Source organism: Leucopleurus acutus (assembly GCF_964270905.1).
Source record: "Leucopleurus acutus genome assembly, chromosome: 3".
Lineage (NCBI taxonomy): Eukaryota > Metazoa > Chordata > Mammalia > Artiodactyla > Delphinidae > Leucopleurus > Leucopleurus acutus.
In genome coordinates, this window is record NC_139145.1 from 11,313,820 (window position 1) to 11,335,968 (window position 22,149).

The following is a 22,149-nucleotide window of genomic DNA, read 5'->3' on the forward strand; positions in this document are numbered from 1 at the left end:
GATGGTGACAAGTGCCAAGGAGAAGACTGATGGGGGGATCAGGGAGGTGCAACAAGCAGGTGACATTTGTAGGTAAAGCCTGAAGTTGGTGAAGGAGGAGCCCTGCCAATACCTGGAGGAACAGCATTCTAGGCAGAGGGAACAGCCGGTGAAAGACCCTGAGGCAGGACTGTTTGGGGTGTTGGAGAGCCACCTCCAGCTATGAGGCCAGTGTGGCTGGAACGGAAGGAGAAAGATGGAGAGAGAAGGGCGTGAGGATAGGTTGTGGGTCACAGTGAGGAGATGGGCTTTTACTCTGTGTGATGGGAGCTATGGAGGGCTGTGAGCAGAGGAGGGACAGGTAGGTTTCCTCTGGCCTCTGAGCAGGGTAAGGAGGAGGCCGAGACACTAGGAAGGAGGCACAAGGGTGGCCGAGGGTTGCATAAGGCTGTACAGGTGCAGAGAAGTGGCTGGATTCTGGGAACATTTGAAGGTGGGGAGAATTGGATTGCTGCAGGACAGAGGGTGAGGGAAAGGAGGAGGGATGAGGGCCCCTTTGACCCCCCCTCTCTGTTTTCACCTGTGCACCTGAAGGTCAGGTCAGGCTGGTGGCCATATGGAACCCAGCCTGGCTCCTGCAGGGCACACACTGATTCCCCCCACCTCGGAAGGCTGTGGGAGGACTCCTAGATGGGGAGAAGGGCGGGCACAGGCGTGCGGGAGTCCTGGGGCTGGGATGAGGGCTACCAGTGGCAGGCGAGACGATGTCCCCAAGAGGTGACCGGTGCCTTTGGTGATGGCCATTGGGGGCTTTGGACACAGGTCCTGGTCGGTGTACAGTGGAAGATCATGGGGGGTGGTCCCAATGAAGTGGTGGTCTTGATCCAGCCTGAGTTCCCCCACATGGGCACTCACTCCCTTGGCCTCCCTGAAGGCCTGTGTTAACCCGCTTCAGGGAGGCCTGCCAGGTCCTCAGGGTCACAGAGAGCAGCAGGTGGCCCTCAAGCGGGGGGATGGTGAGGCCTGAGTGTGGGACAGGGCAAGAGAAGCATGCTGGAGGGCCTGGGAAAGAGAGAATCGCTGGTCCTGGGCACGGCTTACTGGTGCTCACCTTGCCCCATGTTGCGGACACAGCCTGGTGGGGTGAAGGAGCCCAGGATGGGCAAGGGCATCCAAGCCAGGACGAGGGATGGGGACACGGGGCCGCTGCGGCCCTACTCGGGTTCAGGTCAGGCGGGCGCCAGGCAGACACCCCCTCCACCCCCCGGTCGCCCCCCTCCCCGCTCCCCCGCGCCTGGGTTTCCTCCACTGGAAAATGAGCCAGATCGCTGGCCCGCCTCCAGGACGCGGCGCGACAACGCCAGGACTTGTACGCCCGAGGTCGCCGCTGCTGCCTCCGGGGTACCCAGCTCCTGCGCGCCCCGGCCCCGCGTCCCTGCGGGGCGGAGCTAGTACTGGCCCCGCCCCTCCGTCCCACGGGCTACGGCCAGCGCGCCCCCGGCCCAACTGCGGCGCGTGACGCGGGGCGCGCGGCTCCGGCGGCCACCGTGGGCGGGCGGAGACTGCCGGGACGACCGGGAGCGGGCGGCATGGCGGCGGCGGGGACCGCGGCGGGTCCGGCGGGGCCTGAGCCCATGCCTAGCTACGCGCAGCTGGTGCAGCGTGGCTGGGGCAGTGCGCTGGCGGCTGCGCGGGGCTGCGCGGACTGCGGCTGGGGGCTGGCGCGCCGCGGCCTGGCCGAGCACGCGCACCTGGCGCCTCCCGAGCTGCTGCTGCTGGCGCTCTGCGCACTCGGCTGGACCGCGCTGCGCTCGGCGGCCACTTCGCGCCTCTTTCGGGTAAGTGCTGCTGGGGGTTGGGACGTGGGGGTCCCGGGCTGGGGTGCCGGGATGTTAGGGAGTCCGGGGCGGGGACCCAGGGCCGCCGCGCGCCCCTTTATGTCTCCGCGGACCAGGGTGACTGGAACGTGGCGAGCCTCAGGCTGGAGGAGCTCGGGACGCGGAATCTTGGGCCGCCGCGTGCCCCTCTGGGCCAGGGCGGGTGGGGTTGCGAGTGGATGTGGGGGTGTGGCCGGGCTGGGGGAAGCCTGGAACGTGGGGACCCTGACAAGGGTAGGATGCTCAAGATGTGGGGGAACAGGTCCGGTCAGTGCGGGACAAGGGGGCCCCGGGCGGTGGGAGGGCCTTGTCTGCTGCGCACTCTTTCGGACCTAGCGGAGCTGGGTATAGAAGAGCGGAGGACACGGGCAGGGAAGGCTCGGCGCACAGTGGCTGCGTGTGCCTTGCGCCTCCGGGTCATTTGGGGCGCGCTCGGAACCGGATCGGTGTCCGGGGTCGGTGCGGCGGCGGGACTGGCTCGTCCGCTGCGACCGGGAAGAGGCAGGAGCTGCCCAGTCGCTGCCGCTCGTCTGTCTGGAGTCAGCGCCACCCTCCGATCAAGGGATGCAAAGGCCTGGGCTCCCTGGCCACGCCGTGTTCGCAGCCTTTGGGGGAGGTGGCACGGCCTGGGTCTGCGAAGCTGGACTGTGCGGGCTCCAAGCGGTCGCCACCGAATTGCTCAGTTTCCGGCGAGCCTGGGAAGGCCACCTCCCCAGCTGGAGAGTGACTGTGGGGTGACATTGGCTCCTGGCCTCCCTCCCATCCTTGGGGAGGGGTCGCTTCTATGGGAGCTTGTTGGAAGGCGTTTGGGCTCCAAGCTTGGCTGTGACTTCCCTGAGGACCAGCTGGGGTCACTCCGCCCGTCTGACTGGAGGTGGCAGGGGGTGCAGGGACAGAGTGCCTGGAGCCAACAAAGGGGCCTTTCTCTGCTGGCTGGGCAGAGGCTGGCCCTTGTTAAGTCAGCGATGGGGTGTTGTCTGGCTGCCATTGTCCCCACTCCCACCCCCATATGACCCACATGGGGGTTAGAGACCCCAGCCACCAAGCTGCTCCAGGGAGGGGGAGGCAGGCATGACTATGGCCCCTCCGTAGGTGAGCCCTGGTCCCAATCTTGCTTTGTTGCTTCCCCCACCTTCCCAGTTTCCAGCTGGGCAGTGGGAGGTCCAGGAAGACGAGGGCCAGAGCCCAGGAGGGGGATATGGTTGCTCTGGGACTACCAGGGTGGAGCAGGCTTCCTCCCCACGTTCCTGAGGGAGCTGGGTGGGGGACAGCAAGGTCACGGGCCCCTCACTTTTAGAATCCCTGGACGTCGGGCACTCACTCCAGTTCGTGGCTCGCCCTTCCCAAGAAACGGGCGGAGGGGCTGCCTCGTTCTCCAAAGCTCATCTTCTTGGCAGTCGTGTGGTTGCCAGGGGTTACCGGAGCTGGCTCTGGCTGTCTCCATGGCGACTGTTGGTGCTCCGGCCCCCTCAGCCTCGCCTAGGGGAGGGGGGCGGGGCTTGGCCGGCAGCTCTGGAGCCCCGCCCCCAGAGAGATTGAGGCTCTGCCCCCAGGACTCCAGGAGCGCTGGGTCCCTGAAATTCCTCCATGCCTCACCGTTGCATGCTCCCCCTTCTCTTGTCCCCTCCCTGCTGTCCCCTCAGGTCCCCCCATCTGCGATGTCCTTTCCTTGACCCTCTTTCTTCCTCTGCCCCATCCTCTCTTCCTTTTCTCCCCTGAGTTCCCATGTCCTCCCCCACCTACCCACCCCATCTTCCCCAGCCCCCGTTCCTCTCTGGTCTCCCCAGTTCCTCCTCTGAGGCACCCCCTCCCCTCAAGTTCCTCCCGCATGGGTATTGCTAGGGTTCCAGCCCCCCATGTTCCCCCGGATGCCCCCATATTCCCCTCCAGTTCACTCCCATTGCCCCTTCCAAGTCTTCTCTTTAATCCTTCTTCCTCTCTGTCATACCTCTAGCTCCCCCTGAGACCCCCCAAGCCCCCCAGTCCCCTGGACTGACCCCACTGGTCTCCCTTGCTTTACACCCACGTGTCCCCCTCCTCCCCTCACAGCCTCCCCTCACGTTTCCGCCCAGGTCTCCCCCATCACTCCCCTCCCCTTGCGGCTGCGGCTGGACAGCTGGGCACTAAGTTTAGCCCTTGGCAGGTACACGTGGGCTCTGGTTACTTTCCAGGAGGCTGTGGGTACCGGGCCCGGCACTGCCTGGCCTGGGGAGTCCCTGGGCCTTGGTTTCCCTACCCTGCAGGAGCGGCCCTTGGCTACCAGTGCTGATGGCCGCCCGCCTTCTCACCCGTAGCCCCTAGCCAAGCGGTGCCGCCTCCAGCCTAGAGATGCCGCCAAGATGCCTGAGAGCGCCTGGAAGTTTCTCTTCTACCTGGGCGCCTGGAGCTACAGCACCTACCTGCTCTTCGGCACTGACTACCCCTTCTTTCACGACCCACCCTCCGTCTTCTATGGTAGGGGACCTGCAGGGATGGGGCAGGTTGGGGGAGGGCCCTGTTCTGAACTCAGAGAAGGGTCCATGGGGGAGCTGGACACTCATCAGACATCCCATGCTGGATGTCTGCTCTGAGACAAGGGCGATGAAGGGGCCCTGGGGCCAGAAAAGGGGGCACCTGTCCCTGTCAGGACTCAGGGAAACATCCTAGAGGAGGGGACCCCTTGTGTGGGCCCAGGCAAGCAGTCCAACACGTGCAAAGGCCCTGGGGCTTGCATGAGCTTGATAATATGGGGACGGGAGGAGGATGGCAGGAGCTTGAGTTTCGTCCTAAATGGGATGGGTTTGTGGATTATAAAAAACCTTCTTCTGGCTGCCATGTGGAGACAGATGAATCTTGGGTAAGGAGGGGAGCTGGGCCCAGGGGTTAGGCAAGGGACCAATGTGGCTTGGACCAGCTTGGCAAGGAGATAAAGGTGGTGAGAAGTGGCTGCATCCATAGATTGGATTCGACGTGGGTGTCATTAAGGCCTGAGCTCTGGGTGGGATGGGCAGGAATTTGACTGCAGTGTCCTCTGTTACCAACCGGCAGGCCGATGTAGAAAACTCAGTCTGCGACGAGGGGTCAGGCTTCTCTACTCTTGTGCTGACCACCCAGACCGTGTATCAGGGACACACATGGACGTGTTTCCTGCCGTGTGATATAAACATCCTGGGAGGGCTCCTGGTGGCACCAGGGAACTGGGCATGGGACCCCTGCACTGCACCTGTCTGTCTTGTGACCATGCTGCCCACATGGCCACTTTTCCCGTGTAACACACGCACATTTCCCGTGTCATAAATCCCTAGAGGGGAGGTTTGAGCTGTCATTCAATTTTCCTTTATGAGAATGAACTGTAATTGAACTCTCTCTCTGTAATTGAAGTTTCGAGCATGGAGTTGCCTCTGGTTCCTGCTTATAAATTATGCTGTGATAGCACACTTGCAAGTTAGCTGCTTCTCTGCAGGCACGCTTACTGAGTACCTACTGTGTACCGGGTGCTGTGCTGACACAACTGTGAGTAGGTCAGAGAAAGCCCCCCACCCCTGTGTTTTGAGGTGACAGATCTGTTAAAGTGAAACAGGAAATCTGTTAACGGTGATAAGTGCAGATGAGGAAACTTGAGTGAGCAGAGGAGCATGGGATGTGGGGTGTCTAGGAGGTGGGGAGGAGGGCATTTTCTACAGGGATGGGGATGGTCCCACCAAAGGTGACTTTTGAGTGGGGACTGGGAGGAACCTGGGGCAGATGGGAAATGCAAAGGCCACTGTCGGACAGACACGCTACTGGCTGATCAGAAGCAGCAAGGAGCCCAGTCAGGTGGGGTGGGAGCAGTGGGGGTCTTTACCATAGGGCCACGAGCAGAGGGGGGACGTTGACAGGACGACCTAAGGGTGGGGCTGAGGGCAGGAGCCGGTGTGCTCTGCCCAGGACAGGGTTGTGGTGGGGAGAGAAGTGGCTGATTTAAGAAATGTTTTGGGGCTTCCCTGGTGGCGCAGTGGTTGAGATTCCACCTGCCGATGCAGGGGACACGGGTTCGTGCCCCGGTCCGGGAGGATCCCACATGCCGCGGAGCAGCTGGGCCTGTGAGCCATGGCCGCTGGGTCTGCGCGTCCAGAGCCTGTGCTCCGCAACGGGAGAGGCCGCAACAGTGAGAGGCCTGCGTACCGCAAAAAAAAAAAAAAAAAGAAATGTTTTGAAAGCAGAATTGATAGGATTCACTGCCAAACCATAGGTGGGTGTGAGAGAGAAGGAGGATGGGGCTGACCCCAGGGTCTAGGGGGCTGAGGGTGGGGCAGGTTTGGGGGAGACCAGGAGCTGGGTGTGGGATGCCCAGATGGCTGATCCTGGAGATCGGGGAGGGGGATGAGGCAGGAGTGACATGGAGAGGCCAGAGCAGCAGGCGGGGTGTGTGTGGAGAGGAGGTTGGAGGTCCACAGACAGAGCCCGGCCCACCTCACCCCACAACGTGCAGGGAGGTACAGACGCAGCCCAGATGGGGAATTATCTGCTGCCCTCTTCCCTCTGCCCCAGATCTGGGGCCCAAAGCTGGAGAGGGGGTGCTCTCCACTGTAGCAGTCTCGTCAGTGTGATAGGTGGAAAAGAGGGTGTCCCGTTTCCATAGAGGGTGCCTCCGTGTCCCTTCCTTCTCAAGAGGGACAGAGACACTTGGCAGGTGTGGGGAGGCCCCCCTCTGCTGACTGCAGCACTGCCACAAGGCTGTGCACGGAACGTGGGGGGAGACCCAGCCAGGAGTGTGAGTTTTGCTACTGAGCCCAATTGGGGAGCCCTGGACGTGTTCAAGTGGGGGATGAGGGATCTGTCAGGTGTCTTTCATTTTTTTTAATTAGGTAAAATTTACATAACATAGAATTAACCATTCTATTTTATTTATTTATTTTTGGCCGCACTGTGCCGCTCGCTGGATCTCAGCTCCCCGACCAGGGATTGGACCCATGCCCCCTGCAATGGAAGCGCGGAGTCCTAGCCACTGGACCGCCAAGGAATTCCCAGAATTAACCATTTTAGCCAGTCACAGAAACACAAATATTGTGTGATTCTACTTATGTGAGGCACCTAGGGTTGTCAAATCCATAGAGACAGAAAGTAGGATGGTGGGTGTCAGGGGCTGGGGAAGGGGGAACAGAGAGGGAGTGTCTAATGGGAACAGAGTTTCAGTTTTACAACATGGAAAAACTTTTAGAGATTGGTTGCACAACAGTGTGAATATACCTAGTGCTACTAAACTTAAAAATGGTTAAGATGGTAAATTTTATGTTATATATATTTTTACCACAACTTTTAAAACTTCACCATTTTAAAGTGAGCAGTTCAGTGGCATTTAGCACATTCACAGTGTTGCACAAGCACCGTGTCTATCTAGTTCCGGCACATTTCCATCATCCCGAAAAGGAGACCCGTCCCCATTAGCAGCTTGCCATCCCCCCTCTCCCAGCCCCTGGCAACCATTAATCCGCTTTCTGTCTCTATGGATTTGCCTGTTCTATAGACATTTCATATACATGGAATCATTGGTATGTGATTGCATGTGCCCGTTTGTGTCTGGCTTCTTTCACTCAGCATAATGTTTTTTTTTTGTTTTTTTGTTTTTTTGTTTTTTTGTTTTTGCCGTACGCGGGCCTCTCACTGCTGTGGCCTCTCCCGTCGCGGAGCACAGGCTCCAGACGCGTAGGCCCAGCAGCCATGGCCCACGAGCCCAGCCGCTCCGCGGCATGTGGGATCCTCCCGGACCGGGGCACGAACCCGTATCCACCGCATCGGCAGGTAGACTCCCAACCACTGCGCCACCAGGGAAGCCCAGCATAATGTTTTTGAGGCTTATTCACATTGTAGTGTGTGTCAAGGCTTCTTTCCTTTTTAGGGCTGCATAATATTCCACATGATGTGGCTACACGAAACGTGGATTTACCACATTTTGTGAACCCAGTCACCTGCTGATGGACATTTGGGCTGTTCCCCTTTTGATGATTGTGACTAGTGCTGCTGTGGACATGAGTACACGGGGGTCTCTTGAGTCCCTGTTTTCAGTTTCCTTGGGCACAGGCCAAGAGTGGTCTTGCCAGGTCATGGGGTCTGTGTATTCACAGCCATCGAGGCTGCTGTGGGGAGAATGGACAGTCGGGAATAGGCTCTGGAGGCCGGGAGAAGCTGGGGCAGCGCTGGGAGGAGTTTACGGTACCTGGACCAGGGTGGGGGCAGTGGGGGCAGGGCAAGTGAGTGGAGGTGGGGACCGAAGAGGGACCCCCAGATAGAGGTCCAAGTGGATCTCCGTTGCAGGCAGGACCAGGGTACAGACGAAGGGCTGTCACTGAGGTGGCAGCATAGGAGGCGTCTAAGGGATAGCTGGCCTCCAGGGGGACTTGAGGGTCTAGCTCCAGATCACTGAGGCTTGGAGGGGGAGGGACAGGAGACCGGGGATGGAGCCCAGGGAGGCCGTTACGGGGGATGGACAAAGAAGGAGCCGCAGACAGCAGGGCACAGTCTGGAGTTCTAGGTCGATTCGGGCAGAGTCCTCGGTGATGGACTGAGGAGGGGAGGTGGAGATGGTGGGGGGAGCGATGTCCCCTGGGAAGGCACGAGGCCTGAGTGCGGGTGGGCGCATGGGCAGGGGCAGGGGCAGGGGGCAGGAGGTGGCCGCAGGAGGGGAGGTGGAGCCGGGCCCGCTCTGCGGGAGAGCCCGCACTCATGGGCGTTGGAAAGTGTGTGATTTCTGCCTCAGCTGCTTGGCCGGCACAGCAAGGCAGGTGGCAGCCTCCATCGGTTTGGGGATTTGCTGGGAGGGCGGCACCCAGGACCGGGTGTCTTGAGCGAGCCTGGTAAGAGAAGACAGGGAAGGGGGCCTGGGGCACAGTTGGAAATTCTGCAAAGGACCAATTTCAGGGTAGGAGCACCTTTTTCTGTAGATCTATAACTGTTCTAAAAAGTAATGCCTATTCATAAACAACGATGGGTGGAGAATGGGTAACAGAAAACCAGTGACCAGAACAGCTGCAGAGATGCGTGGCACGCCCAGCATGCAGAGGACCCATGCGCGGCTTGAGGGAGTGCTCGGGGTCGCCTGCGGGTCCCGGAGGCCCTGCAGGTCCCTGACGGCACGGTCTGGCCCTCCCCAGACTGGAAGACGGGCATGGCGGTACCACGGGACATCGCAGTTGCCTACCTACTACAGGGAAGCTTCTACGGCCATTCCATCTACGCCACGCTGTACCTGGATGCCTGGCGCAAGGACTCAGTGGTCATGCTCATCCACCATGTGGTCACCTTGGTCCTCATTATCTCGTCCTATGCCTTCCGGTGAGTCCAGGAGGGGACAGGAGGGTGGAGGGCACTGGCGTGAGCAGTGGCAAGAGGCTGGCACAGGGCAGAGGCTGATGCCTGGGTGGGGGGTATGGGGGTGTCCGTGGGAGAGGTTTCTGAAGAGAGATTCTGAAGTGATGGGGCAAAACAGGTGCAGAGAGGCACCACCTACCCCCACCCCATCTGTCCCCCTCCAGCTCCTCCTGGATGGCAACCTTGGCTGGGTCACAAAGCAAGTGTTTACTGAACACCTGCCATGTGGCAGGTGCTCCTGGGGGCACAGCCGTGAGCACAGTAGACAAAACGTTATGTTCCAGAGCCCACTGTGGCCACCACACGTGGTCATAGTGCTTCAAGGCGGAGCCTGTGCAAACCACAGCATGCTGTATGTGTAAAAGCCACCCTGATTCCAAGGGTAAAGGAGAGTAAAAATATCTTTCAGTCCCTTTGTTATGTCATTTACATGTTGAATGACGACATTTCGGATATACTGAGTCAATTGGAATATATTATTAAAATTAATTTTACTTCTTCCTATTTACTTTTTTTTTTAAACGCTGCTGATAGAAAATTTAAAACGAAATTGGAATTAGCAGATGCAAACTATTATATATAGGATGGATAAACAACAGGGTCCTACTGTATAGCACAGGGAACTATATTCAATATTCTATGATAAACCATAATGGAAAAGAATATGAAAAAGAATATATATATGTATAACTGAATCACTTTGCTGTACAGCAGAAACTAACACAACATTGTAAAGCAATTATACTCCAATAAAGATATTAAAAAAATAAAAATTGAACATGGAAACTCAAAAAAAAATTTTTTAAAAAGAAAATTTAAAACGACATATACAGCTCATATTCTATTCATTTTTTAAAAATTTATTTTTATTTATTTTATTTATTTATTTTGGCTGTGTTGGGTCTTTGTTGCTGCACGCGGGCTTTCTCTAATTGTGGCTAGTGGGGGCTACTCTTCATTGCAGTGTGCGGGCTTCTCATTGCGGTGGCTTCTCTTGCTGCAGAGCGTGGGCTCTAGGCGCGTGGGCTTCAGTAGTTGCAGCATGTGGGCTCAGTAGTTGTGGCGCACGGGCTTAGTTGCTCTGCGGCATGTGGGATCTTCCCGGACCAGGGATTGAACTGTGTTCCCTGCACTGGCAGGCGGATTCTCAACCACTGCGCCACCAGGGAAGCCCCTCAAATTCTATTCTTGTTGGACTAGCTGTGCCGCCCAGCACAGTAGCTGCTGGCCACAGGTGGTCATGTCAGCTTTAATTAAACTTAAATAAAATCACACATTCTGTACCTCAGCCCAGTATGTGGCTGGTGACTCCTGTATTGGACAATGCAGATTTAGAACATTCCTATCATTCTTGAAAATTTATTAGACAGCCCTGCTCTAGAGGGTAGAATCAGATAACAACCCCCCCACAAAAAAAAACCATGAAAGAAAAGAACTAACAGTCTGTTTGAAGGTGATCACTATGGAAAATTCAAGTCGGAAGATAAGGACTGCAGAGGTGGTGAGGTGAGGTGGTCAGGGGTGACAGGTGAGCCGAGACTGAAAGTTGGTGAAGGAAGCCTCCGGGAACACCAGGGATGTTAGGGGATGAGAACAGCCTGTGACTGTCAGGAGGGCAGAGTGGGCATGAAGACGGTGACAGAGGTGCACAGCCACATCCAGGCTGAACTCAGACACCAAGCAGCTGTGAGGTGGAAGGCTGGATAGGGACGGGGCTCCAGCCTTCGTCAGATCCTGGTGGGGGTGCGGCCTTTCCCAGGCAAGTCTGCAGTTTGCAGCAGTGTTCAGGTTAAATGTACAAACCTGGGAGCATCAGTGAGGCAGTCATGTTGAAAGTGTGGGGTATCTGGACACAGAATGACCCAGGCCTGTGAGCGTCAGGGGTCATGGAGGGTCAGAGGTCACAGAGATGAGGAAGGGTCAGAGAGGGCACTTCCAGGGAGGTTCCTGAGCCTGGGGTGTGGCTGCCACAGGACGGGTGCAGCCTGGGTGTCACTGCTGACCTAGCCCTGTGAAGGGGGGATGGGCAGGGCAGATGGGCCAGGGAGGACAGCTCTGAACAGACCCACGGGAAGCCTGGAGGGGTGGCCAAGGGGGCCTGTGCTTGGGAGCCTGGGTGCGGGTAGGGGTCCCAGGGTAACCAGCCCTCTCTCCTCTCCCGATTTCCTCCTCAGGTACCACAAGGTGGGCATCCTTGTGCTCTTCCTGCATGACATCAGTGACGTACAGCTGGAGTTCACCAAGCTCAATGTCTACTTCAAGTCCCGCGGAGGATCCCACCACCGGCTTCACGCCCTGGCTGCAGACCTGGGCTGCCTCAGCTTCAGCCTCAGCTGGTGAGCCGGCAGGGGAGGAGGCGGGCCTAGTGGAAGGGGAGGGGACCTGGTGGAGGTAGGCAGGGCCAGGCCGGGAAGGAAGTGGGGCTTATGAGAGTGGGTGGAGCCAAGCAGGAAGGAAGTGGGTCCTAGAGAGGCGGGTGGGCAGGGAAGGGGTGGGTCCTGGTGAGGTGGGTGGGGGCTTGGTGAGGTGGGAGGGGCCAGACAGGGCCAGGGAGATGTGGGCGGGGTATGGTGGGACAGCAGAGGGCACGAGTTGGGAATAAGCAAGCTGGGCAGGAAAGGGCAGCACAGGAATGGAGACAGCTGGGCAGGAATGAACAAGGGTGGGATAAAGAGACATGGATGGGTGAGGATGTGCAGGGCAGATGGATGAGTCCAGACGGGACAGGACAGGGACTGGGGGGAAGGGAGGGGCTCCCTTCCCCCTCCCCCTCTCCCTCACAGCCTCCTCGACGCGCCCCTCCCTTCTGCAGGTTCTGGTTCCGCCTCTACTGGTTCCCGCTCAAGGTCCTGTATGCCACGAGCTACTGCAGCCTGCGGTCGGTGCCTGACATCCCCTTCTACTTCTTCTTCAACGCACTCCTGCTGTTGCTCACGCTCATGAACCTCTATTGGTTCCTGGTGAGTTGGCGCTCACAACTCCTCGCCACCCCTTTCTTCTCAGATGCCAGTCCTGTCCCGGTTCCCGTCCCCAAGGGGCGCTCCAGGTGCACGCCCTTCTCACGCACTCCCAGGGAGGAGGGGCATGTTAGGCAACGTGCAAAGGGCCGGTGGCAGGAGCACCCAGCCATCAGGAGGGCAGCGAGGTCGGGGACAGGGCTCTCTTCTCACCTGTGCCTTCCCCTCCCACAGTACATCGTGGCTTTTGCTGCCAAGGTGCTGACGGGCCAGGTGCGCGAGCTGAAGGACGTGCGGGAATATGACACAGCAGAGGCCCTGAGCCCGAAGCCCAGCAAAGCTGAGTGAGTGTGGAGGGGCCCCCGGCCCTAGTTCATTCCTTAACCACGTCCGTCTGATCGAGCGCGCTCTGTGGGTAGGCCCCGGAGACACGGCAGCGGATGAGGCTGATGCCGACGCTGGCCCCCCCCTCCCCGGAGCCTGCATCCAAAAGAGAGACTGCGATAAAGGCATGGACGATGTAGCCACAGAGTTAGATGCTGTCAGGACAGACAGCGAGGAAGGTGGGGGTAGAGAGGTGAGGGGTGAGAATCAGGGTCTCGGTGGTGGGAGCTGTGAGGGCCAAGCCCAGTGCTGAGGAGCAGCTGTTTTCCAGGCCTGACGGCAACCTCTAAGCAGGTGGCAGTGGAAGGGGGCGGTGAGGGGGTGCCATGGGTGGCCCAGGGAGCCCGGGCTCTGTTCGGGCTAATACTCCCTGGTCCAGCGGGGCAACCACTGGTCAGCCAAGCAGGAGATGGGGCCGGGGGTTCGGACCCAGGTGGGAGTTGTAGGGATGACGAGCCAAAGGGGCCTCTTCGACCGTCCTGGAGGTAGGGGCCTCGGGACTGCCAGCCCTGGGATGTGAGCCAGATGGCGCCCAAAGCCCCTGGCCTGGAGGGGCCCCAGGAGTGAACGGAGGCAGGTTGGGATGACCAGCAGGGTCCAAGGTGTGCAGCGCCTCACAGTCAATGTGAGGGGTGGTTGAGCAGCACTGAGATGGGGGCTGCTGAAGGCTCGCAGGGCGCTCCCCAGCAGACCCTCTGATTTGACCCCTGGGAGGTCATCAGTGACCAACCTGGGAAAGATGGTTTCGGGGAAGCAGTGGGCTCAGAGTGCAGTGAGGTGTGGGTCAGAATGGGCAGGGAGGAGGATGAGAGAAGCAGAGATTTTTAAAAAATCTCCTTGAAAGACATGAGAAGGGGAGCAAAGAACTGGGGGGATTGCCAGAGCAGACAAAAAGCCAGCGCCCAGGTTAGAGGGGAGTCAGGAAGGTGAGCAGGGATTGGGGACACAAGAGGGCTGGGCCGCAGGTGAGGTCACCCCAGTGGTCAGATCCCAACTCTGGTGTAGAACTAACCAGACTTGCTTTGGATGTAGGTGAAATAGAAATAAAAAATTCAAAGATGACCCAGGACCTCTGGCTCGAGCTGCCATTTACCGAGATGGGACTCAGGGCAGGACCATGTGCACCGGTGGGGGTAGGGGGTTGGGAGTCTAGTTTTGAGGGTGTCGGATTGTCGATGTCCAGCAAACCTGAGTTGGGAATTGCGCGTAGAGGTCAGTGAGGTCTCACCAAGGAGTCTGACCAACCCTCAGAGGCTTCCAGAAGAAGCAGTGATTAAAGAGAACTCCAGGGGTGAGGTTGGGGAGGCACCTGCTTGGCTAAATCTAAAACTGAAAGACCTTTCTGCTGTAAAACAGTGAACTCCTAGAGATGTCCTTGTAAATGCAGAGCCCAAGGCAAAGAGCAAGCCAGACCACCTAGCTCCACCCTGCTCCCTGCTCTGTCTCCCCCAAGAATGTCCAGCCAGAATGTGAGTTGGGAGGCTGGCGCCTCCAGCCCCAAATGACAGCATTCCCACTAGGATGGCAAAGAACAAACTCCATACAGAAATGACAGGGGACTGGGGACACGCTGCCATGGTTGGCCCCATGGGCACCACCCGCAGAACCTGGTCCCTAAGGATGGCTAGAGTTAGCACAGTTGGGTATAAAACAAGATGGGATAAAAAGCAATGAGAATGTGGAATGTGCCACAAAAGAGCTGGTCAGGACACCTCAAAATCGTCAGGTCATGGAAAACAAGAGACTGAGGAGCTGTCTCAGCTCAGATTGACTGAATGCAATGTGGGATCCTGGACCAGAAAAGGGACATCTGTGGAAAAACTGGTGAAATTCAAATAAAGTCTATGGTTTAGCTCATAGCAATGTTCTAGCATTGGTTTCTTAGTTGTGATAAATGCACTGTGGAGATATAAAATGTTAACGTTCGGGGAGACTTGGGCAAGGGCTACCGTGGAGCTCTTTATGCTATCTCTGCAAATCTAAAATTATTCTAAAATGAAAAGTTTATTAAAAATATAAAAGGCATGAGAGACCATGAAAAACAGCATTGGATGTTAAATATATTTCTTTCCTAGGGCTGCCGTAACAAAGTACCACAAACTAGGGGGCTTAAAACAACGGAGGTTTATTCTCTCACAGTTCTAGAGACCAGAAGTCTGAAATGAAGGTGTCAGCAGAGCCACTCTTGCTCTGAAGGTCTTCCTTGCCTCTTCCAGTTTCTGGGGGTTCCAGATGTTTTTTGGCTTGTGGCTGCATCACTCCAATCTCCATTTCCTGTCTTCAAATGGTCTCTCTGGCTCTTATAAGGACATTTGTCATTGGATTTAGACCACTATGATCTCATCCCAAATTCCTTCACTTAATTACATCTACAAAGACTCTTTTTCCAAATAGAGTCACAGTCACAGTTCTAGAGATTAGGATGTGGACATATCCTTTTAGGGACCACCATTCAACCTATTATAGATGTTAAGTCGCCAACGATTAGATACAGCTGAAAAGAGAATCAGTGAATTGAAAGCTGCGGAGAAATTACCTAGGATGCAGCCTAAACAAATGGAAAATATGACAGCTAGAATAGTAAGAATTATGTGGCTGAGTCCTAATAGGAGAGAGATAGACAGGGAGAGACAACATGAGAAGACATAATGCTGAGAATTTTTCCGGAAAGTGACAAGACATAAATCATAAGCAGGATGAATACAAAGACATCCGGGCCCCAGACACATCATAGTGAAATGTGAAACAGCTACAGAAAAGAAGAGATGACGTACGAAACAGTGACAGACTAACAGCAACGAGGGAAGCTGGAAGACTGGAGTCAGATATCACCTCAAATGCTGAAAGGAAGTAACAAGAAACCGGGACTCTTATACACAAGTTTAAAAACAGTTACTCAAGAGAAAGGAAACCTGTTGGCTTGCATGAGATCCTGCCTGGGTTTGGTCCCCAGCATCCCCACCAAAAAAAAAAAAAAAAAAGGATATCCGCAGGAACGAAAACTAAGGCTTACCATTCACAGATCTTCTCTAGGAGAATATTTCAGAAAACTACCCCAAGAGATAGATCAGCAGAGAAATTGATACATATTTGGGTAAAAAAAATTTTTAACGCCTAATTTGAGAGATTTTAAAAAATTAGAGCTGAAATATTTAATAGTATTGAAACAGGATTGGTGGCTTTACATTTTGCAGGAGGGTAGGGCTTACCTTTGGGCTATATTGAGTATTTATGTTAACACTATTAGGGTGTAGAGGGGAGAATGGAACCAAAAACAGGTACAACAAAGTAAATGCAGGAAAGGAAAGCTAGAAAAAGCAGGGTAAGTAATGCAGAATGAGGGCAGAATCTCAACTCTTGTGCATGCAAATAAACACACATGGAATAATCATGACAATTACGCGACTGGGCTTTTAAATAAATCCACCTCTGACCTGGTCAAAAGACTTCAACTCCAGGATAAAAAGAAGTTGTAAGTAAAAAGACAGGAGGAGAAAGTCAGGTGTAATTTTTGATGTGAAAGGATCTGCATGGTGCAGCCCTAAACTGTGGCGAGATGGGACCACAGGAGTTAAAGTCCACGTTCCTCATCAGGCAGCTCCGAAGCAAGAACAGATGTTCTTTTTAAGCACAGGAACACTTCTCAAAATTGAAAAAAACCAGGGGCAACCTCCGTTGCTCAGAACCAGGATCGTGCAGACCATGTATGATGAAAATGCAGTTAGATTTGAAAACAATGACTGAGAACCACTTTGAAGGACCCCGGAGTGGAGAACAAATCACGTGGCAAAGCAGCACTGAGGCCTTCTTTGCTCCTGCTGGTTCTGAACCCCCTCCATGGGGCCCCTCCTGGACCTCTGTCTTCGGCCCCCTGCAGTGGCCCCTGCACCCTGGTCACGACCTCGGTCTGAAGCCCCCATCGTTCTCTTGGGCTGCTGGGACCGCCATCCATCGGGGGCCCTCACCCCGCTCTGGGTCTGCTGACCTGCGGGAGGCTACCCCACCCCTCCGTACACCGGCTTTCTCCTCCGTGACACTCTCAGCTGCCCCCGCTGTATCTGAAGAGCCATGACCCGCACATCTGGTCCTCGCTGCAGCACTAATGGGGGCCAGGGGTCCTCAGCGATGCCTGGGCAGTGCCTGATCTCCTGAGACTCTTCCTTCTCCTCGGCCACCAACTGTCCTCACCATTGTCCCCTCACCCGATGACTTGGCTTCCATGTCCCCAGGAAAGCAGGGGTAGCCGGATGAGGACATCCACCCTCTAGTGCCGGCTGGCTGCTTTGGTAGATGGTCCGTCTCCCTCTGAGGCCACCGTCCCGGGCCACCGACGTCCACCCCTTTGCCTGCTCAGGGACATTCTGATCAAGAAGAGAAACCTCCTCTCTCCGCTCCGCTTACAGCCCAGCACCCCCTTCTCCTCCCTTCTCGAACCCAGCTCCCTCTGGGGTCTTCCCCCCACCACCCCGAGACCACTCCTGTCCGCTCCACTGATGCTAAACGAATCTGGTGGTCACTCTCCCCCTCCTTTTTTTGAACAGTTTTATTGAGATGGAATTCACACACCATGCAATTTGCCCATTTGCCGTGTAGAAGTCAATGTTTTTAGTCCATTCACAGAGTTGTGAAACCATCACTGCGGTTTTAGAACATTTTTGTCACTCCCGCAAAAGAAACCCCATACCCAACCCAACCTCTCCTTTTGCAATCGCCAGTCTGCCTCTGCTCCCTGCTTCACTTTCTTTCTTTTTTTTTTTTTTAGTATTTATTTATTTACTTGGTTGCACTGGGTCTTAGTTGCGGCTCGCAGTCTCCTTAGTTGCGGCACGTGGGCTCCCGCTTCACTCTTTAGTGCCTTCCTGCTCCGCGTCTGGCCTCCCCCTCTCCCAGGGCCCTTTCACTTAATCCACCCCGACTTCCAAGTTTCTCTCCCAGCTCACAGTGCTCCTCTGAGTGCCATTGTCTGTGTCAGTGTCTGCTTGACATTCCAAGCACCTTCTAAATATCCAGAATCAACCCCCATTCCCACCGCAAACTACCTCTCGTGAACATTTGTCCATCGCACTTGATGGCAACTCAGGGTGAAAACCTTGCAAAACCCTAGGGAGCCCCCCGTCTCTCCCTCTCCTCCTTATCCTCAAGGAAACATCCAGAATCCACCCGAGTCTCTGCCTGCCCACATCCCCCTGCAGCTTCCACCCTCGTCCTGATTTTCTCTTTCCCGCTGTGGTGCACTGAGACGAAAAAGTGTAAATCTGACTCTGCAGAGAGGCCATCTCGCCCTAGTTGGGTACTCCCCTCCCCCACAAATACACTGTTTTTGAGGAGGGAGGGGGCACTTGGAAGCTTGTGCAGAAAAACAAACCAGAATCACCACAGGAAAGCTCTGATAAAGAGGCACAGGGCGGGGGTACGGATCCTTGGAGGTATTAAACCTTCTATAGAAGTATAGGAATTAAAACAGTGGGAACAGAGCTGAGCCCATCAAACTTTAGCAAAGAAGCATCCCGGGAGGGAAGGAAGAACTGTCGATGGGACGCTTGCTTGGTAACCATCTTTATCTCGCATGAGCCCCCAGTGTAAACTCCCAAAGCATCAAAGATGTTGATGCAGAAATGGAAGCTGTGCAATCAAAGAGTCGAAATGAGAGACTGTGCCGTCCAGCAACTGAACTATGAGAAGACTCAAGAAGCTGGGAACCCCACCTCTGCTCTGTCTAAAAGACCAACAGGCAAAGCTGAAGATATAGGACAGATGGGAGGTCCACGGGGGGCTTATCTCTGATCTCCCAGATAAAGGGCTCCCGCGGTGGCAGCGAGAGAAAACAGCAGCCCACGGAGAAGTGGGCCGAGGGCGGGAGGTGTGCTCCCAGGAAGGGGCATCCAGTGGCTCCAGCCCCAGGGAAGAGCAAACTAAAGTGACTGAGACCATCTTCTCCAGGAAAGTCTTTATGTTCTCATATGGAACGGTCTCTGAGCTAGAGTGCTCCACAAACCAAAGGGCTGCAGGGTACAGTAATGCACATACGCTAGTATCTGAGGATACACAGAAGTCAAAGGGTGGTAGATCCCTAGGAGCCGCTCGGTTGAACTGTGAGTTTTCTATGCTTTCTGAGGTCTAGATCGTGAGAATATATTACTGGCTCAGAAAACTTAATACAGTTGTACATAAACTAGACTGTAGAATTCACTTCAGCAGAGACTGATGGACCATGTGCAAAGGCACGAAGAGTTCTCATACGTGGGAATAGGAATGGTCAATGGCCGTGACCGTAAGACTGTGGGGAGATGCTGTCTTGGCATCAGCAGGCTGGCCAGTTAAACAGGACACAACACCGAGCAAGTGATGGCAATAGCGGTGAGGGGCAGGGGTAGACCTGTTGAGTCCAGTAAGGTGGGCCTGGGCAGATCCCCAGGGTGCAGGTCCCCTCCCAGTCGGGACCCCAGAGACCTGCCGCTAACACAGGCAGGGAAGATGGAATTAAGGAGAGCATCAGTGCACATGGGAGCGATCTCGGTGGTGCATTTTTGGAAAATTGAGGTGCAGGAGAAGACATCTTTGTAGACAGTTTGAAATATGCAAACCATGAACGTTGTTTAGACGTTAGGGGTCTTTCTCTGGGATCTTACAGTACTGATTCATTTTAAAACACTACATAACTTGTTTTAAGGACATGGAAGCAAAGAAGGGGCTGTGGCAGGTGTAGACAGAGGGCAGTGGATGGAGAATCATGGGCTGGGAAGCCTTTCCTGGTAGGGCCATTGTAGTTGGGGAGGAGCCTGCCCGGTGGGATAGCCGGGGGCTCTGGCCAGTTCTGCCTCCCTGGGAGAGGAGGAGGATAAAGCGCTGGTCCAGGTCCAGGCGATGGGCTTAAATCAGGCAGAGGTTGGTAGGTGACTTTTGCCCTCCAGCAGCCGCGGGTGGCCCAGGGGGGAGGGGAGAGGAGGGTTTAATTGTGGGAAGGAGCAGGGACCACTTGCCCAGCAGGCAGATGGCAGGGTCTTTTGGCCTTGTGGGCTGGGAGGAAGAATGGGGCGGGGCTGGGAAAAGGAGGGCAAGGAGGGCGGGACGGTGGTGGGAGGCGCTACGTGGTGGCGTGGGGTCCCTAGGCTAACCTGGGCCGGTTCTGGCTCGCAGGAAGCCGCTGAGGAATGGACTGGTTAAGGACAAGCGCTTCTGAACCCCTCGACCCCGGCCCCGCCGCCCAGGACCCAGCCCCACCCAACCTCGCCCTCGGGGACCAGCCACGCGGCTCCCCCATTCGCCCCCTGTACCCTGGCCCTATCAGGCTCCGCCCCCGCCGCAACCCACCCCGCCCTGGCCACTCCCGGAACCCCTGCCCCGCCCCCTCGAGACCCCGCCCCCGTGATTGGTCCCTATTCGACTTCAGGATCGCGGCCACGCCCCCCGAGACCCTGACCTGGCCCAGGTCTTTCCAGGGACCCCGGTCCCGCCCCCAGCCCGCAGGTCCCGGAGCCCAGCAGCCCCTGAGCTCTCGCCCGGCCGCCGCCTGTGACGAAGATGCCACCGCTGTGCCGGCGTCCGGGCCGCCGCGTCCTTCTTCTCCTACTGGCCATGCTTCTGCCCTCGTCACCCCCGGCCCGCGCCCCCGCGCCCCCGGGCCCCGCCGCCGCCCTACTCCAGGCTCTCGGGTTTCCCGACGTGCCCCGGGGCGCCCCCAAGTCCCGGCCTGTACCCCCTGTCATGTGGCGCCTGTTCCGCCGCCGGGACCACCAGGAGGCCAGGGCGGGCCCTCGGAGGACGCCCCTGGGGACTACCCTGCGGCCGTGCCATGTGGAGGAGCTGGGGGTCGCCGGAAACATCGTGCGCCACGTCCCGGACCGCGGTGAGTGGGGTCTGCGCTGGGGGCGTGGGTCTGGGAGGCCGATACCCCGCTGGGCGCCCCGAGCCCGCCACGAGCCTCCAGCGGCGCGTGAGGAAGGCCGGAGAGCCCTGAGGGTCGCCACCCTCCCCGTCCAGCCCGCAAGCAACCTGGGCCTCTGAACTCCCTCAGCTCCTCCGCGTGGCCACCTGCCGGGACAGGGGATGGGGTGGGGGAGTGATCCGAAGGCCAGGCTCCCTTGCACCGAGCAGGGCCCCTTGCTTGCAGCTGAAGCCCTGCCCCCACTCCATCCCACCCCCTCTGCCGCTTCACACCACTTGATGCCTTCCTGCAGATGCCACCCGCCCTAGCATCGCTTCCCCACTAGCCCCATGCGTTCGCTCATTTCCCCCCCCCCCCACCTCCCCACCCCCGCCTATGTCCCCAACGGCGGGCTGGCCGCCCTACACTGGTCGGGGCCTCTTCCTTGCAAGTGACGCCCTGCCCCCACTCCATCTCCCTCACCCACCGCCGCTTCACACCATTTGACGCCTTCTAACAGATGGTGCGACCCCCAGCTCCGGTCGCTCACCTTCCCCCGCTGTCCCCAACCAAGACCCATTCGCGGGCCGGTCGGCACCGAGTGGGGACCCAGCGCCAGCCGAGCCCTCTCCCTTCCTCCCCAGGCGCGGCCGCCCGGCCCCCGGAGCCCGCCTCAGCTGCGGGACAGTGCCCTGAGTGGACCGTCGTCTTCGACCTGTCGGCCGTGGAGCCAGCCGAGCGCCCGAGCCAGGCCCGCCTGGAGCTGCGCTTCGCGGCTGCAGAGGCGACGGCGGGGACGGCGGGCGGCTGGGAGCTGAGCGTGGCGCCGGCGGGCGCGGGCCCCGGGCAGGTGGTGCTCCGCCAGGCGGTGTCCGCCCTGGGAATGCCGGTGCGCGCCGAGCTGCTGGGCGCCGCCTGGGCCCGCAACACCTCGGCGCCGCGCAGCCTCCGCCTGACTCTGGCGCTGCGTCCCCGGGCTCCCGCCGCCTGCGCGAGCCTGGCCGAGGCCTCGCTGCTGCTGGTGACCCTCGACCCGCGCCTGTGCCACCCCTTGGCCCGGCCGCGGCGCGAGGCCGAGCCCGCAGTGGGCGGCGGCCCTGGGGGCGCGTGTCGCGCGCGGCGGCTCTACGTGAGCTTCCGTGAGGTGGGCTGGCACCGCTGGGTCATCGCGCCACGCGGCTTCCTGGCCAACTACTGCCAGGGCAAGTGCGGGCTGCCCGCCGCGCTGTCCGAACCCGGCGGGACGCCCGCGCTCAACCACGCTGTGCTGCGCGCGCTCATGCACGCGGCCGCCCCTAGCGCCGCCGCCGGCCTTCCCTGCTGCGTGCCCGCGCGCCTGTCGCCCATCTCCGTGCTCTTCTTCGACAACAGCGACAACGTGGTACTGCGGCACTACGAAGACATGGTGGTGGATGAGTGCGGCTGCCGCTGACCGGGGGCGGGCGGGAGAGGGCAACAATAAACACTGCGTGGTCCGCTCTGCTGCCTTCTCGGGTCTCGTCACCTGGGAGTGGGGAGGGAAGCAGCTATGTCCATCACCATCGACCACCAGGATGGTGGGTGGAGGTCCTACAAGTGACGCCACCGGCGCAGCCTTCCCAGAACCCATCTCTAGAGGGCCCAACGTCTAATGTACACGGGCCCCAGGAACTGACCCTGCGTAGGCCCAGATTCCCCCACTCCCGTCCCTGCTGCACAGGTTTGGCCCGTCTCAGTTTTGCCATTGAGGTGGCTCCGAATCCCCCACCCCCAACCAGGCAGA

The 22,149-nt window shown here is 57.6% G+C and overlaps 2 protein-coding genes across 3 annotated transcripts; both read left to right on the top strand.

Annotated features, from left to right (window-relative positions):
* Positions 1 to 1,568: 1,568 nt before the first annotated feature.
* On the top strand, positions 1,569 to 19,703 carry CERS1 (ceramide synthase 1; the record flags this gene model as incomplete). 2 transcript variants are annotated; one of them, XM_082835711.1, is made up of 7 exons in its annotated part: positions 1,569 to 1,817; positions 4,151 to 4,310; positions 8,966 to 9,146; positions 11,357 to 11,518; positions 11,995 to 12,142; positions 12,374 to 12,483; positions 19,661 to 19,703. In XM_082835711.1, 7 exons carry the CDS (start codon positions 1,569 to 1,571, stop codon positions 19,701 to 19,703), a joined length of 1,053 nt encoding a protein of 350 aa, XP_082691837.1. The 2 variants fall into 2 exon arrangements, with proteins under 2 accessions (XP_082691837.1, XP_082691838.1); XM_082835712.1 differs by lacking the exon at positions 19,661 to 19,703 and having other exon boundaries at positions 11,402 to 11,518; positions 12,374 to 12,487.
* Positions 19,704 to 20,044: 341 nt separating this feature from the next.
* On the top strand, positions 20,045 to 21,819 carry GDF1 (growth differentiation factor 1; the record flags this gene model as incomplete). Its single annotated transcript, XM_082835706.1, has 2 exons — positions 20,045 to 20,369; positions 21,032 to 21,819. The coding sequence occupies 2 exons, from the start codon at positions 20,045 to 20,047 to the stop codon at positions 21,817 to 21,819; spliced, it is 1,113 nt and encodes a 370-aa protein (XP_082691832.1).
* Between the last annotated feature and the right edge of the window lie 330 nt (positions 21,820 to 22,149).